Source organism: Cygnus olor, chromosome 1 (assembly GCF_009769625.2).
Source record: "Cygnus olor isolate bCygOlo1 chromosome 1, bCygOlo1.pri.v2, whole genome shotgun sequence".
NCBI classification, from domain to species: Eukaryota; Metazoa; Chordata; class Aves; order Anseriformes; family Anatidae; genus Cygnus; species Cygnus olor.
This window is the reverse complement of record NC_049169.1, coordinates 29,125,072-29,142,965: the sequence shown is the minus strand read 5'-3', so window position 1 is coordinate 29,142,965 and position 17,894 is coordinate 29,125,072. Positions and strand designations below refer to the sequence as shown.

General features: G+C 39.9%; 1 protein-coding gene across 3 annotated transcripts in view; it reads left to right on the top strand.

Moving 5' to 3' along the window:
- ZNF277 (zinc finger protein 277) overlaps positions 1 to 17,894 on the top strand; it is a 56,958-nt gene that overhangs the window by 22,587 nt on the left and 16,477 nt on the right. For all 3 annotated transcript variants that reach the window (XM_040550609.1, XM_040550610.1, XM_040550599.1), the window contains exons 3-5: positions 2,753 to 2,841; positions 4,869 to 4,951; positions 17,161 to 17,252. In XM_040550609.1, the coding sequence (XP_040406543.1) occupies positions 2,753 to 2,841; positions 4,869 to 4,951; positions 17,161 to 17,252 (264 nt within the window). The remainder of the gene's footprint in view (positions 1 to 2,752; positions 2,842 to 4,868; positions 4,952 to 17,160; positions 17,253 to 17,894) is intronic.

Here is a 17,894-nt window from a genome sequence, read left to right as displayed (position 1 = left end):
GAAATTCTTTGTCACTTCTCAGATCCTGTTACTAACCAGCAAGCTGTGTACAAGCTAGAAAGCTGTTTATTTCATAAAGGGCATTCTAGACGGTCAACTCTTCCAATTTTCGGTTTTATTCACATGAGAAGACAGTTTCTACAACTGTACGATGCCGTAAAGATGTATTGTACAGAGAAGCTGTTCAGTACGTGAACTTACACATTCTGGGTTGAAATTCATTTACCCTATCTTAAGGATGCCAGTATTTTCCCACAGAAATCACATTTAATCCTTAACTATACTTCACAGGTCTATGATCTGCATGTAACTGTGACTCGTACAGCTGTGTCACCGATCTTCTCGGTGGGGTCACGTTTGGCTTTCTCTCTTTTTCCAGTAGCTGGCAAAGGCCCAGCTGGCTTGTGATTTCAGGGGCTCAGCACTTGCTTGGCATTTTGTTTTCACACACAATGATGTATGGTCCTGTCAGAAGGCTAGATGGTACCTACTGATTTTGTAACTAGTTGTGTTGCAGTGCTTAAGTGTTAGCTGGATAATTTCTCAAATAGAAGGACTTTTGTGGTAGGCCTTCCGTGATCAGTTACTCTGCCAAAGCTAGTAACTTGTGCCTAACTATCAAAGTGCAAAAACCTAAACATTAATATGAAATTTGGGAAGATGAATGTAAGCCATATAAATCCTTAGTCAGACATAGGAGCTTAAAACTGCATAAAATTGAAAATTGATACTTGTTTTGTTTGGTTTTGTGCAGAAGGCAGGCAGAACAAGAATGCAATGTTCTTTGGAGATAATGCTAGTTTCCTCAGATAAATAAAGGGATCAGAACTGCTCAGTAATGGAATGCCAGTTTAAGTGCACTTGGGGGATTATTCTGGGTTACTAGAAATTTATTTTTAAATCACCTTTTCAAGAAAATGTCCATTTAGATTCTTTTGGCTTCTAATGCAATTGGAAGGTAGCCAAATGTTAGAGAAAAACAGCCCCAGGATGTGATGTGGTGGAGCTGTTACTCTGAAGTGTTTCTTCTCTTATTTGCTGTACTGAATACCAGCAAATGAGTCTAATACTGTGAACAAAAAAAGACAAGTATAATCTGAGGTGTTAAAATGAAGTGTGAAAAATAAAGGGAAATAACTATAAATACATTATATTATATTTATACTCAACAGTGAGTTAGAACCAGTCTTAGGTATGTGTTTCTTGACAGAACAACAAGCACTGGAAAGTCCAGAGAAGATCAGTGCTAATGGAAAGCATTTTATTTTTTTGTAAGCTTGGAAAAATAAAGATAAGTTGGCAGTAGGAGAAGGAATAGAGATGAGGTGAATACATCCAATACATGCATGACTGATACATAGAGGACAGTGATCACTTACTCTCTCTTCCTGAAAGTATGACAAGGCATTGGCTTTATTTGAGCATTGATTATTTGGGTTAAGCCGTATCATATAAAATCCCTTAACAGTAAGCTTCATGGCACAGAAGGTTCTGGTTTGGTGAGTTTGTCTAAATGGTGTTCGCTTATTTCAGTTCAGGGGACAGACTGAATGGCATCTTGAAATCCTTTCATTTGAACATTCATGTCCTAAAAACTCCATTCTTGAAGACCTGCTGTTCTATGTAGCTGCAAGACTAATTTCATCATACATTATAAAAGTAGTGGGCAGAGGCACAACAAAATGCTCACCTGTCACTTACAGACATCTAATGATGCCTCTGAATGAGCTTCATCTGTGCTTGCAGGTTTTACTGTGCTTAGCTGTCTGTTGTACCAGAGGTTAATCCTCTCCATGTCAAGAGCAGCTACAAATATCTAGAAACGTCCTCATAATAGTCTGAATTTTTATGATTCTTTTCCTAATTTGATGTCATGTCAATAGGAAACAGTCACTGAAGAGCTAGCCTTTACCTGACCAACTCTTACATGATTAATATTATGCAATAGGCATAAATGTAAGCATACACTTAAATGTTTTCAGATTATTTTTCTTTAATAAGATTCTGAATAATTAGCACAGGGGCTGCTTTATTCACTTCATCATAGAACTGAGGGTGATGATTTTTTGATTAGACAGTAGCTTCTATTTCAGAATCTCCATTGTGGTCTGTTAATGCTGCTGTGACAAACAATAATAGTACAGGAACATTTTTAAACAACTGTAGTTGATGGGTTAAACTTTCAAGCTGTGTTTAGGGCTTTTCTTATTCTGTCTGGTACCCCACCCCCAGGTGTTTGGGGACTTCATTTTTCTGTCTTCCTAGTTGTCTGCCAAGCTACAGCTTTCACTGTAACTCCACAGGAGACCTGCCAAAACCTCACTTTTGACAAGTTGGTGTTTTAACTGAGTTTCAGATCCTTGCCTGCATCTTGCAGAACACCGAGCGCAATATTTTGGGAATTTGAGAGTACTCTGTAGTATATCTTTTCAGTAAAGATGCATCTGAATGGCACATATGTCTGAAAATGTGAATAAGTTACAGTGTTTATGTAAAACCAAATGCAAATCTTTCTTATTTAGATCTTCACTTTGACAGGGTAGTTGAACCCAGGTTTAATGAAGCTGAGTGAATTTAATGAATGAGAAAACCAGGTTAAAGGAAGAAAAAAATGAGAGGAATTAAAAAAAAAACAACCAACACTTAAGACCTATAAGAATTTAAAGAATACAAGAAATGAGAGCAGATCAACTGTTTATTAAACAGTTTGGGTTTTTCCTTCTTCACTAATCATCTCCCCCTTAATTTCAAGGTATATCTTACATTGGAAGAAGAGGTTTGCAGAACAACCCATCACAGACTTTTGTAGTGTGATAAGAACAAATTCGGAAGCTCCATTAGGTAAGTATGCTGCTATTTTCTCTATTGGCCAGATCATATGATAATTTCTGGCATATACTGGTGCTTTGATTCAGTCAAATGTGAAGTAATCTGACACTAGGTCAGAAAAGCACAGAAATAATGTTTAATTCAGCTACATATTTAAACATACCTTCCTGAAGGGTGGCAATGTGCTTCAGTAAGGTGCTGAGCAAGGATGAGCTCAAGTTCAGGCTTCAACACTCTGCCAAAGTGGGGCCAGCTGCCAAACAAGGCCTAGAAGCAGTGCTGCTCCTCATCATAGCTAGGGAAGCTTTGGTAACCACTCCATAAATAATTGCTGGCAGTCCTTCCAGAAATGTAGAGAAACATTCCCAGGGAACTACCTTCCCAAATTCACCCTGTCCCCTACCCCCAGCTCATGCTGTTAGCTCTTCTTGGGCAGCAGGGCCGCAGTCATGCTTCCTTTCTCCTCTCCCTGTGCTTATTGCCCCAAAAATGTTAAGAGAAAATATCTTCACGTTAAGGGTACAAAGACTGCAATTTTCTGCACTCCGACACAAGACCAAGGACTGTACCTCACAGCTCTGGCCCAGTTGGATGCTCCTTCATAAGGACAGAGGCTGACAGTGCAAAAGAAGTGTTTTTCTCAGAAGTAGACACAAAATTGTTAAACAGATTTCCACAAAAATGAGTTTCCTGTTGTGAACTTCACCACCTTCTGTTCCAAGCAGAAGCTGATATATTTCTTTGGCTTCCCCTTCCTAACAAAAATATATAATTTACATAAAAGCAGATAAGAGAACATTAGGGCTTTCCTACATCTTTAATCATCTATGGGGAGCTTATAAGACAGTAAAAATGCATGCAGACAGTGTCAGAGATGCGTGGAAATAAACTGTTCTAATTCAAATTAATTTTAAGAAAAATAGTCCTGGAAAATGTGAAAATCACTCCAAAGACTTACATTTCTCTTACATATGTATTTTTTTGCTGCTGAAATTTTAACACCTACCACTCATTTTGAAAATTGCAAATCAAGCACCTGAAGGCTAGAGCCTACCAAAATTGTGATCCAACAGTAGCCATTCCAAAGGACAGTGAGATTATTTTGTTAATATTAATGATGAGCTCCTTCAAATCGGATAGCTCAGAAATCAGGAGGTTTATGTTACTTCGTACAGGTTCTGTGTGAAAAGTTGGGAAAGGCTGAAATGGGAAACTTTAAAATGGAGAAAGACTTAGTAATGGTCAGTTCAGCTCACCAGCCACACAACCCTTTGATTAATAAATGAGTAGGTTTCAAATGCAAACTGTTTTCTTAAATGTTTTTATATATCGTTGTCTGCTGAGTAATTTTAAAGTAATTAATTTGAATGAGATTTGTTTCATTACTAAAATGGATATGAACATAAACAGTAAAAAGTGTAGTAAACATAAAATGTACATAAAACAATTAAAATGTTAATTAGGCAAGCCGCAGTGTGTGTTATTAAACAGCTATGATACACACTTGCAGATGGAACAAGATCTGACAGTAAAAGGTGGTGTTGTTAGTGAAGGGTATGCCAAATGATAACTACTGAAAATGAATAATTATTTAGAGAAATAATTGAAAAATCCCACATGCGAGATAGAACTAAAAGTCACTTAATGATTCTTTTATGCTGACTATATACTGTGACTAATATCAATGATTAAAGGTTTCTCTGTCTCCGGAAGAACCAACATAAAAGAGAACAAGGGTGGTTGTGGGGAAAACCTATGCAAGACTTTTGTCTTTGTACTGCAATATAAATGGTGTGAATTCAGTTCTGTTTAAGATCGGATGTATGTATGTAATTGCTGATAAAGCCTTATGAGTAAGTGTATACAAATGTTTAAGCATGTTTCATTAAATTATGCAATTAAAATAGCTGCCTTTAATAGATTGAAGAAGTCATCTCTTATTCCTAATCCATCCAGAGGTTTAGCAGATTATATGCTACAAATATTTAAAACAGCACCAGCCTCCCATCCCTTACCCACACTTCCTGATCTCTTAACAGAAGAACAAGACAACTATTTTCTTCTCTGTGACGTCTTACCGGAAGACAGGTTACTTAGAGAACAACTTCAGCAAAAGAGACTGGTAAGAAATCACTTTTGTTTCCTTTTTTTAAGGTAAACAGTTCATTAGTATAATATATGGAAACTTAGTGGACATTTTATATATAAAGCATATTTTACTAAACTGCAAAATGCTTTTATTTTAGTTCATTTTCCTATTTACTACGGAAGAGTATATAAAGTCCTTGTTTATAGATTTTTCATTGGAATAAATTTACAGGTTGTATGTCAGTGTTTCACAGGGGTGGAAAATACACCCAGAGCATAACAAAAAGGCTGAGTGTGTTGAATGTTTTTCTTCTTCAAAGAACCTGCAGTGCACTGACACACTATCTTTTGTGTAGTAATTTACATGTGGGGACATTAGCAAAATAAAACTCAGTGTACGTTACTGTGAAACAGAAAGTGATACTTAAAAAGCCTTCAAGCAAACTGCTTTTGTGTACTAATACACTTTCAGTCGGATGGTTTTAATTCACACTTACATACTCACATGCACCAAGATGCATGAGTGGAGGAAGTCTGTCCAGGATCGTCTCTGTGACAGCTGTTGAGTCCTCAGGAAACCCCCTGGGTTTCTTTTTGCTTGGTGATGACACCCTAGCCCTTTAGACAAATCTCTCATATCTTAGGAGTTGTGAGTTCTGTCTGGGTGTCATTTGTGTTAGGCTCTTGCTGATTTCAGCTTCCATGAGTCTTAGCCCAGGTTGCTGACCACTGTTTTGTGTTGTTTCCTTGTTTGAAATACACATCTGTAATCTGTTTTTCCTCTTAGGCTAATTTAAAAATGAATGCTATGTGATGCATTGCAGTCTTGTTGCCAAGCTCCTAGTGTTAGGATGCAGGGTCTTCTGCTAAGTTATCTATGCTGTGAGGTCTTAAAGTGCAAGCCTTTCGATCTTGACATAAGCAAGTTCCTCAGTTTACTGCTGGGAGCTCTGTCCTTTGATTAATCAATACAGGACTTTTAGCTCTTTGTTTTGCAGTTTCTTCTGGTACCTTACCTGGTTGGCAAGTTACTAACCTTATGTTTCTTTTACAAGTCTACGTACACAGCATGCAACTGAAAAACAACTTAAAATACAAGCATTCAGAATGAGGGGGATGCTTACAAAAATCAAATTCTATTGCTCAGGAAGATTGGGACTGGCAGGCAAAAGCTGCTACCCTGGGAATGCTCTATCTGTTTTTTGGCTAAAGTCACATTCTGAATCTTGCTGCACACAACAAGTGAATCCCCAGAATCTGTGGAATATGTACAGGTCTCACACAGCTCTCCATGGTGTCCCAGCTCTTGCAAAGGAGAATTGTAATAGTTCTGAAACTGAGGATTTCCCACAGAGTTGGAGGTGCTTCAGCTGAAATCTTCATTCCTGTGTAGGTCCATTGGGTTGGCATGGACTGAGAAAAAAGCGTCTGGTGCACTCATGCCTAGCATGCTTCTTTCCCAGTTCATCATAAGGCCCACCCTGGATCAGCAGAAAAGGTTTGCCTAGGTCAGTATCTTACCTTTGCCAGCAGCCAAGTGTCTGGTATGTTTTTGCCTTGCTCTGATCCAGTGGTGATTCTTTCTTAAAATATTCTCCTAGTCTCCAGCAACTGACAGCTCAAGAATTTCCAAATTCAACAACACCATATCTATATTTAACACAGTAGATTTTTATTTCATGAACCTCCAACTCTCAGCCCCCTACAAGCTTCTGATATCCACAAGTTCCTGCAGCGGAGTTGCACAGCTTAACTACACTGTGAGAGAACTGTTTGTTCGGCTCTTTCCAATCTCTCCCCTCCCCCTTGGAAAGTTTTTCACATTAGAAAAGGTAGTGAACAATTCGTCCTTAATCTTATCCAAACCATCCATGATTTGTCTCCTGGTTTTCCTACCTTACATCATGTCCTCCATTAGTTATGTGCTGCAGTGTGCCCTCACAGCAAAGAGCAGCATCCAGGACTGCATTAGGAAGAGCTTTGACAGCAGGTTAAGGGAGATGGTCCTTCCCCCTCTGCTCAGCACTGGTGGGTCCACACCTGAAGTACTGTGTCCAGTTCTGGGCTTCCCACGACTAGAAAGATACAGACTTACTTGAGCAAACCCATTGCAGGGTCCCAAAAATGATTAAGGGACTGGAGCATCCGTCATACAAGGAGAGGCTGAGAGAGCTGGCACTGTTAAGCCTGCAAAAGAGAAGGCTCAGGGGGAATCTTAGCAATGTGTATAAATATGCAGTAGAAAGAAATGAAGATCAAACCAGACTTCTCTCACTGCTGCTCTGTCTTAGGTTTACGTGACAAGGGCATGGTAGCAAGGGGGCTTCAGGGGTGGCCTCTGTGAGCCAAAAAGGACTGTCCCCAAAAAGGGACATGGGTCCCATGGTGGAGCAGATCTCCACACTGCAGCCCGTGGAGGAGTCCCTGGTGGAGCAGGGGCAGAGAGTGACCATGAAGGATCAGCACAGACGAAGTATAAGGGGCTGACCGCAGCCCCATTTCCCTGTTCCCCTGCGCTGCTCAGGGGAAGGAGGTAGAAGAGGTTGAATTGGGGGAAGTGTTTTAGTTTGCTTTTAGTTCTCACTGCTATAGTCTGCTTAATGATAAGCAGTAAATTATATTAATCTTCCTATGCTGAGTCTGTTTTACCTGTGATGACAATTGTTGAGTGATCTCCCTGTCCTTATTGCAACCCTTGAGCCCTTTCCATCATATTTTCTTCCCCTTTTCCTTTGAGAAGGGAGAGTGAGAGAGCAGCTGTGGTGTTCAGCTGTGTAGCAGGGTAAAACCACCACATGCCCCCCCCATCAGAACAGGAGGCAATGGACATGAATTATAAATCAGGAAATTCCATCCGAAAAGGAGAAGACATATGTTTACTGTGAGGGTGGTCATACACTGGAACAGGTTGCCCAGAGAGGCTGTAGGATCTCCATCAGTGGAGACAGTCAAAACCCAGCTGGACACAGTCCTGGACAGCGAGCTCTAGGTGACCCAGTTTGAGCAGGACATTGGACTAGATGATCTCAAGAGGTCCTTTCAAACTTCCATGATGCAGTGATTCTAGGTTGAAGTTGCTGTTTATGTCATGGTTCTTCCCTGTACATCACTGTTACACCTCTCTGTACCTTTTCCAGTTTCCCGTATTCCCCTTGAGGTTATGTGAGACCTCTTGTATATCGCATGCAGGCATGCACTGTCACAGTGGTGTTCGTTTCCCAAGCACATTCATGTTATTTGAGGAAGGGAAGAGAATCGTTATTGAGCATGCAACTATTGTTTTCATATAACTGTCTGCTGTAGTAGTAAGTCCTGGCTGCTACACCTTGAACTGTACTTTTTCTTTTTTAAAAGGCCATTTGTTTCTGAGTTTTCCGTGTTTTGTGCTATACAATCCTATCCCAGCTAGGCCTTCTCTCCACTACTGGTGTCAAGGGAGGGCAGAGTACTGGTGTCAAGGGAGTGGCAGGTAAGCCATCTCATCTCCTCTGCAAGTAGTTGTTTCCTCAAAGTCAGAAGAGTGAAGGTTTTAGCCCAAAGCAAGTGCTGCTTTTGTTTACAGCATAATTAAGTTTGAAAAGAAAGAGTTAATCATTATGGTGTAAAATAGCCTTTGATATTAACACTGCTTTAAATATCAGAATCATATCTTCAGTTTTCACTGAAGCTTTTTGTGAAATCAAGCTGCTGCTGTAGTTGGGGCTAATGGAATCACAGCTCTAGTTAAAGCAATAAAGTCTGTTTACTTTTTTATTTCCTTTTGCTGCAATCTGAGTGTTGACTTGCAAGTTAAATAGTTATTTTGCTTTGCAAAGTCTTGTACCTCCAGACAAGTCTAGCAATTAAGAGTGAGCTGGCAAGTGGGCTTGTGTGAGTTGCTCAGAATAAAGACCAGAACTGTAAAACTTCTGGTGATTTTTCTGCAGCCTTTGAATCCTAACTGCTGTCCCCAACAGCAAGCCCAAACAAGGAAACAAGGACAAATGCTATGTTTAAAATGTGCTAGCTGAAGCACTTCATTTAGCAGTTTTGAAACTCCAGTTTAGGAATATTTCAGGCTGTATTGCAGCAGGGGAGCTGGCCAAGGTGGATGTCATGCCGAGACATTATGGTGACTGTGATGTATTGAGAGAGGCCAAGGAATGAGCCTGAACTAGGTTAGAGTGCAGCTTGCTGAAATAGCTAACAGGACTATGTAATGTAAAACAGATACAGTCTTTTGGAAAAACACAGTCTTCACAAAGCATTAGTGGTTGTGAAGATCACTAGTGGAACCAGGCTAGGAAGTCCTGGAGGCAAAACTCAAATGAGATTAGGAGAGTCAGTGTTAGTATACACCACTTGGGCTTATATACACCACTTCTTATAAAAGTAAAAACCCCAAATCTATTTTTTGAAAATTTACCCATATTTACCACAACGTTGGCCTTGTGTGGCTACCGTGTTTGCAGCCATTCTCCTATTGTGTGGCTGGTAGTTTTAAAGTGAAGAGGCTGCAGTCCCTCCTAGCAAATCCAGCCTGAAGAGCAACCTTCACAAGAACTGGAAGAGGGACAAAGGCACCTTTAAAGTACAGAGCTATACCAGTTTCCTAAGCTGAGTTGTATTTACCATCCTCAGTTTGTCACAAGCTTAAGCTGAGACAAAGTTCAAGAAGTTGAAGCTATGCACCGGAAAAGATCGGGATGCTAGTCTTATGCTAATGATAATGTTAGCCTGTCAGTACCTACACGGATGAAATTCTATAGGTCCTTCTTTTCCCTGTTTTAAGATCTGTATTTAATGGCTTTTCTCTGGCACTCTGGAATTTCGTCCATCCTCCATGGGCTTTTGAGGAGTTGTTGCACTAACAGTCAGGAATTGTTTTATCCACTTCCATAATGACTTGTGAGTGTATTCCAGAAGATTTGAATATATGTAACTTCCAGCATTTAACCTTTTTTTTTTGTCTTGTTTCTTTGTTTCTTTTGTTTTAAATGCATTTTGCTAATAGTCTTGACATAAATAACCTTTCCTGCAAAGACTGAAGCCCTGAATACTGGAGGCATTCCTCTTTTGTCTATATTTGGTCTCCTACTACTTTAAGTAATGGATTCCTGCTCTTCTTTGATGTTTATTTCTAGTGAATGTTCTAGTGAATTCAGTATCAGAGTCAACTGGAGAAGAAGAGCGAGATGGAAGATAGGAAACAGCTGAGAACAAGTGGAGTAGACAGCCAGGGAAACAGTCCTTTACAGCTATCACTATTACTCAGCCCCTCTGGTTACTTAGAACCTGAGTTCTGCCGACAAGGCTGGTATCTAGGATAGGGTATGGAAAAAAACATTTTCCCTATTTCTGTGAGGCAACTTGCCATACAAAACAAACCAAGAGAATGTGCCTCAGGGGTTTCACAATAAATTTGTGATATCCATATTACAGTCCTGAGACTTTTGCTGGTTATAATGCCAGTTAAGTTATAGTTCAGTCTTTGTACTAATTTTTTTTCAGTTTGCCTAGGATCTAGGTTTCAGCAGATTATCCAACATTTTCCCCACCACAACCAACGTTTCCTTCCCAACTTCCTGTTTTTCCAGTAGATCACGACTCTTATTTCTCTCTGAGTTTTTGACGCTGTCCTTTCAAACCTTGTCTAAAAGTCTCCGCGCTTAGCTGGCAAGCTGGTGTCCTGTGCCTTGAATTCACCCAGAAAGATACAGGAAGATGTTACTCATCACTTCCCCTGTCCATTCTCATTCCCAGTTTTGTGGTAACATTCTTATCTGAGTATGCAGTAAATCAGAACTGCCCGCTTGAGTGATCAGCCTGTACCAGATAAACCAGAGTATTCACAGTTTCATCACCAGATGGGCAGCCTCTCTTGGACGACTGTAGGTCACTGTTCCATTGTTTTCTTCCATTTCCCAAAAGTGTGTCTCTAATGCCATCATCTTTCATTTCTTAGTCTTTGGCAGCAGTTCTATCTGTCAAGCCAGTAGAGCTCTGTTTATGAAGCTCCAGAACTATGTATGAATTCTCAAATTCATTGAATTAGAAGAAAAAGTGTGCAAAGTAGTCAGCAAATACATATATATTGATGGTATGACAGATGACTTCAAATGCGTTGAGCATTTTCTGGACTGGAGGGCCTATCTTGACAAATTTGTTGTATTTCCATGCATGTTAAGCTGTTTCCTGCAGGACTTCTCCAGCAGGCATCTCTGATAATATTAAAGAAAAGGCACTCTTTGTGAGATAACATGGAGGACTTCATAATGATTACAAATTGGAAGATTTTTTTTTCATAAAATCCCAGAATGGTTTGGGTTAGAAGGGACCTTAAAGATCACCTGGTGCCAACCCCCCGCCATGGGCAGGACACCTCCCACCAGACCAGGTTGGCCAAACCCCATTCAGCCTGGCCTTGAACACCTCCAGGGATGGGGCATCCACAGCTGCTCTGGGCAACCTGTTCCTGTGTCCCACCACCCTATGAGCGAAGAATTTCTTCCTTATACCTAATCTAAACACACCCTCTTTCAGTTTAAAGCCGTTTTTCTGTATTCAAGAGGCAAGAGTAATGTCTGAAGTGGGAGAACTGAACACAGTGATCGGTAAGGAGGGAAGCTAAGTATAGAAGTTAGGACCCAGGCTGTTGATACACAGATATGATTGCAGGTCTTTACAGAGGTATGAAGTTTCCAATACCATAATTCTTTATAAATATTTTTTCTGTCTAGCAGCCACAAGCACAATCTGAAGCTCATCTGCCAATCTTTGAGGAAGCTGTACACATAAAAGCAAATTTAATTCTCTTACTCTAAAAGGAGTTTATCCTAAAGGTGTATAAAATCATCAAATAGTATGCTTGGCAAGTGTTTAGAATGCATCACAGTCTCACCAGTCCTAGTCTTTGTTGCAGTGTGCTGTACTCGTTTGTTTCATTGGCAGTAAAATATATAAGCAGCTTCTTGTGATCTGTCAGCGTGATTTTTTATTTTTTTTTAACAGAATCTGTTTCGCTTGGTTCCTTTGCCTACAGCAATAGCTAGTTTCTGTGAGCACTCAGCGGGGAAATGTAGCTCTTATTTAAATTGGAAGAAACTAGAACTAAAGATACACGCTGTGTGTTTGAGAGATCACCTAGGAGGGCTTGATAAAACATGTATTCTTATTGTCTCTATCTGGTATTATTCAGATCCAGATTCACACCCACCTTGCTGCCTCTGGTTACTTGTTTCCCAGACAAGACAGTCTGATTTCAGGAGTATTAATGAGTCAGTTATCCTAACAGCAGAAAGCGTACCTTGTAATTGTGCATTCTTCGGAGCAGTGAGGATGACAGTGTGCTCAGTGCAGCAGGACTCTGCTGATTCAGATGTTTGAGTGCTTCACACTCTAATAGTTGAGAGGTTTCCTCTTCAAAGAAACATCTTCAGGCAAACTGCCTTCCCAGGGGATATAGCTCTGTTTATAAAAAGCTTTAATTGGAACTTCTCTCAAACGATCGCTTGTATAATGTACTGTCTTTGTAGTCTCTTGCCTGGAGAGGTTAAGAGCAAATGACCAGACCTGGCAAAACAAATGGCAACAAGAATCCTCAAATTCCAAAATGCCCTTGCCCAAGTCCAGCCCAGTACTGAAACACCTGCTTAAAGCTGAGACTACCTGTAGGCTTAAATCTTTGGACTAGAGACTTTGGACTTTTTCTTGTCATGGTTTATGGCAATATTTTTTTTTTGTCCTCAGCATCTTAAAAATGAAGACCCATCCTGCTGCTAGCTCCATTTTACAGACTGAACTACAGAATCCAGTTCTCCACTTCACAAATGGGTTCCTGGACTGAGGAATAAATTGAAGTCTCATTGCAGCCACAAATTCACTGCATGATCTTGTCCCAAACTACCTAGTGTAATCTGCCTCTATCTTACAGCTAGAGAAGTACTTTCTGCCTTAATTTCTTCTCTCTCAGAAGTGCCGTGATTATAAAAGAGTCAGGATTTTAGAGAAAGAAGTAATGGCTTTTTTGTCAGACCAATTGATGTAGTGTGAAGAAACTTTTGACCAGTAATTCTTTCTTGAGGTTGGAAGCAAAAGCAGCAAAACTTGTGCCAAGTACTGGTTGTGATGGTTCTATGTAATGTTCTATGTGATAGTTCAATGTAATTGATCAGAGCCATGTATTTAAATAGCTAAGTAAACTATTTGTTAGTAAAGGAGTGTATGATGAAAGAGCAGGGCTTGAAACCAATAAAGATGATTCAATAGCTGGGTTAGACTGTGTTTTAGAAGAAGGGGTAGCAGGTATTAGAATATCGGGAAAGTCTAATGTGCCATGAAACCAACATTCTTGAGTGCATATCTTTTGACATCCAGTGGAGTTGGTTGTCTTACCTTTTCAAGGTATTTTGTGTGTCGTGAATGCATTTTGAACTACAGACCAGAAATGAAGTAATTGTTTAGGGAAAAGTGTCTACTTAAGTAAGCACTTTAAGTATGCATTTTTCAACTTTTACTCATTATCAGTGTGAATTCTTGCTGATGCAAAGTGGTTAAGTGTTTCTGGGGGAAAAAAAAAAATGGTAATTTCTTCCAGAATACTGCTTCCAAGGAGAGAGACAGGCGCATTTTTTTCAGGAACATTTTAAATTGCTGCCTACTGGGAGCAGGTCTGAACTCCTCGCAACCTCAAACTGAGCATCATGAATGTCTGTGGCATTTTTCTAAACTCCAAGTTACAAATTGTCATGCAATCGAATTTATTTTGTATTTCTAGTTTAGTGTGGTATATTTAAAGGTGATTATCCTGTATAAATGCTTGCATATTCTTACCATGGTTTTCTTTTTTTTTTCTTGTTTAATTAGTTAAAACACAGCACAGATATGATCTTACAATTTGGTTGTTTTTTTTAAATCTGCCTTATTCTAAAAAGTGTATAGCTAAGAGCTGTAGAAGAGTGTTTTTCCACACAGAAAAAATGGAAATTGAATTAATGGTTGTTTCATAACTAGTTTGACAGTCTTCAGTAAAGTAATGCATTTTTTTAGTGTATCAAACAATATGGTAGAAAGATTGAAGGACAAATAGCTAACAGAACTTCTGACAAAAGATTGAAAGAGATGGGGGTCAGGAACTATTCATCAAACAGCATCAATATTGTACAGTAATTGCCTGGAATTAAACTCTAGCATTTGAGCCACTTACTGTTGTAATATTTTGGATTACCTTTTCTGTCTGTACTCAGCTCTTGTATTCATTGTAAGAAAAGAAAACTGATACACATTTACTCTGTCCTGTTTGCTTTTTCCTTGAGTAACATTGCCCTCTCATTCTCTGGCGCTTTGATATGACACAGTATCCTAAAAAGTTTTGGAAAATTCTCATGTCTGAAATGTTTTTATGTTTGTTTGTTTGTTTTTTTCTTAATATCAACCACAAATTAATACTAATGGTGCCTACAGTTGGAACAGTTTGGAAACTGGTGCAGGTATTAAAGTAAATTGTTCATTTCCTGCATCACGACTTGACTTTAAACTTGGCGTCAATTCTGGAGCTGAAAATCTCCACTCAGAAAAATCCCCAGAGTTTTATGCAAGTTACTGTTATTGCTATTGTCCCATCAAGTCCCAGCAATGGAATGGAGGTAGGAGGGTGTCTGGGAATGTCAGCAGGGCAGAGCAGGGCTCTCACTTTTACTGTACTGGACTTGAGCCAGTGCTTTTAATTCCTCACCTGTGCAAGTAATGGATTTGCTTTCTGGCTTGGAAAGTACCATCTAGCAATGGATGATGCAGACAAATGATAACAGGAGTCTCTACATTGGAAGATATTTTTTAAATTCTACTGAGAAAATTTGTAAAGCAACGATGCTGTGTTAGACAAGGCCTCTCAGCTGCTGAGCTTGCTGGTGCAGGGGGAAACCAGAAGGGTGAGAGAGCAGAGTATCAGGAGCAGTGTCTGAGGGATACAGTGTGCTTCACATTCCCCCTCAGGCATAACTGGGAATAGCAGCTCACCAGGGCTCCAGTAAGCAATTTGTGGGAAGTGGGTAGAGTTAAGCAGCCAAGTGTCAAATATTGTAGAACACTTCTTTCCTCACAGTAGAGTACAATTAGGAAGCTATGTTGGAATGTCACTAATAGGAGGGTGAGGTGCTTAAACTCTTGCTATCTTAATATTTAATTTGTATATGGCATCTTTTGTTTTCCTTGTAGATTCTTTCTGGTTTATTTTACAAATTCTATAAACTACATGCAGATACCTTCAAATTCAAGGTTGGCAAAACAGCATGAGATGTACTGCTGAGCAGAGAGAGGTGACAGCCAAGAGTACCAGTAAAAGTCCAGTTCTCGCTGGCATGCTATGGGATGCTTTCTGCCCGTGTGGAGCACGGATATTCTTACTTAATTGTATCTCTGCTGAAGGGCTCTCAAAAGACACTTTATGCTCCATTTATCTTTTCCCAGGAGTCAGCCCTGAAAAATATCCACTTATATTTGTTAGTTGACATTTTGCATAACACAGCAGGATGTCAGAGGATATGGTCTGGAATTTGAGTAGGTAGTGCTGAACATGACTACAATAAAAAGGTGTACTTTGTAGTGTAAAAGTGAACAAAAAAAGCCCCAGAATTTGTGTTTTGAGGGTGACGGAATCTTAGCTGATGTGACGTACGTAAAACTCCCAAATTGTTTGGCTGAATACAGGCCCTAAAACTGTCTAAGGCATGGTGCACTCTTCCCCCCACAGCAGCCATGGGCCTGAGGCCCAATATAACTCAAGTGTGACACGTTACTTTGTTTTCCAGCAGATGTCCTTTTAATCCCCCAGTCCTCTGCTCAATACAGCATTTTGCTGTTGCAGAAAAGAAGCCAATACCACATTTATTTGCCCTAACATCAGCCATACCCTCCGTGGTATGGTAGACTGGCTTGCATAGCCAGGCATCTTCCAGCTGCAGGACACATGTGGGCCTGCAATGGCAATGCCTCAAGCCTTCCTTTTCTCCTTCCTCTTCCCTTATTATTTTTCACCTTCCTTCCTTCCGTGGAGCTCACCTACCAGGCATCGCTGAATGTGAATTTACACACAGACTGTAGGCTACTTTGGGCTTTAATCCACGCAAAAAGAAGAAGAGGTAGGTCAGAAGCACAAAGCCCCACTGTTGCCGGCTTTAGGGAGATAAAGAGGTTGAGAAAATCCCCTAAAAAATTCAGTCATGATCCCACGTGTCAGAGAGCAGACAGTAACATCTCTGCGTAACACAGAAAATAAATGCTTTACCAGTTATCCGTTCTTAAAACACAAGTACAAGGCAGGGTATAGCTAGACTAAAGATGTGCTGTTTTAATCCAAACGTTGACTCCCCCATGTCCCTGATGATCCAGGCCTTTCCATGTGAAGTGTAGAGTAACTCCACAACATAACCACACTATTGCTGTTGCAGCACCAGAGCGCATCACCTGCTGTATGATTTTATCGATGTTAGGAAAATTCTGGTCAAGAGTTGTAAAGCATCTAAATTGCTCTAATTTGCTCTAAATTAAATAAAACTAGTGGTACAGGCAATCATCAGCTTCTCCTTTCCTATGAATTTATTGCATGCCATAGTTCCTTGCAGAAACCACCAGGATTTTTGCCATCCTTCTGCATCACAAAGAAGTATTCTAGATTGCCTGTGATGAAACAAGTAGAATTTACTTTTATCATTCCACTGTGGTTTATGTGGTTACCCATAAGCTTGCTCGCTGATAGCAGGGATAAATCTGTACCTAAGTAGAGACAATAAACTGATCTGTTATATAAAGAATCATTTAAATAGCTGTGTGAAATTTCTCTGCGGTTTGTATTTCTTTCCATGCATCTTTCCCACTGAACTTTTGAATGCCCCATCTCTGGAATTATTCAAGGCCAGGTTAGATGGGGCCGTGAGCAACCCGATCTAGTGGGAGGTGCCCCTGCCCATGGCAGTAGGGTTGGAACAGGGTGGTCTTTAAGGTCCCTTCCAGCCCAAGTCATTCTGTGATTCTATGAACTTGCATAATAGTAGGGGAATTTTGCTGGAAGTTGACTGGAGCGCACACTGCCTTTGAAAAAAAATGCTGTAATTTTTGTGAGCTACTCCCTCCTCCTCCAATACTAACTTCTGGTTTCTGTCAGCACATTTGGTCATTGTTACCAGTAAGGATAAAGAGGTAAAATGCTTATGTGATGAAATGATTGTTATTTTTAATCTGAATAATTTTATCTGTTTCTTTTCATAGAGAGAAATTCTAGAACAGCAACAGAGAGAGAGAGATGACACAAGTTTTCATAGTATGTGCATGTTCTGTGATCAAGAATTCACAGGAAACAGGTTTGTTTTATTTTTTTCATGTCTGTTCAGCTTCTTTGTTTATGGTTTTAACATCATCGAGCTAGTTAATGTCTAATATTGGGACTCAGAAGCTAGAAATCTTTTTGGGATGTAGCTTAGGTATTTCTTTCAACTGCACTGACATTTCAAGTAGACTTCTCCCACTTCTCAGTCCTATAATTATTCCAGTGCAACTTTGTAGAATTATATGGTAAGCTGGATTTGAGAACTAAACCATTTTAAAGAGAGAGTTTTGTGTCAGCTGTTTTGGTGTCAAGGAGAGCTGTTTAAGCCAGTATGGCTGTTAAAAATGTATCTATCCAGTTACACATTTTTCTGTTTAAATTCACACTGGTTTGGCAAGATTTAAAGATAGAATGAAAAAGGGAGGAAAATTAGAGTGAGAATGGAGTGCTTTGCAGCATCAGTCAAGTGCAAGCAGGAGCTGCATTCAAGTGTCTGCTCCACTGAAAATTTATTTATATACAATAAAACAGTTTCAGCTGGAGAGAATGAGTATTATCCCTGAATGTGTCTGATTGCATGGGTAGCTCTGGTACTCTGGAAGGGTAGAAGAACCTGTGGTCGTGTCCCTGCTGGTCTTCGCAGTTTTGGCTGAGTGTCATTTTCGCTTTACTGCAT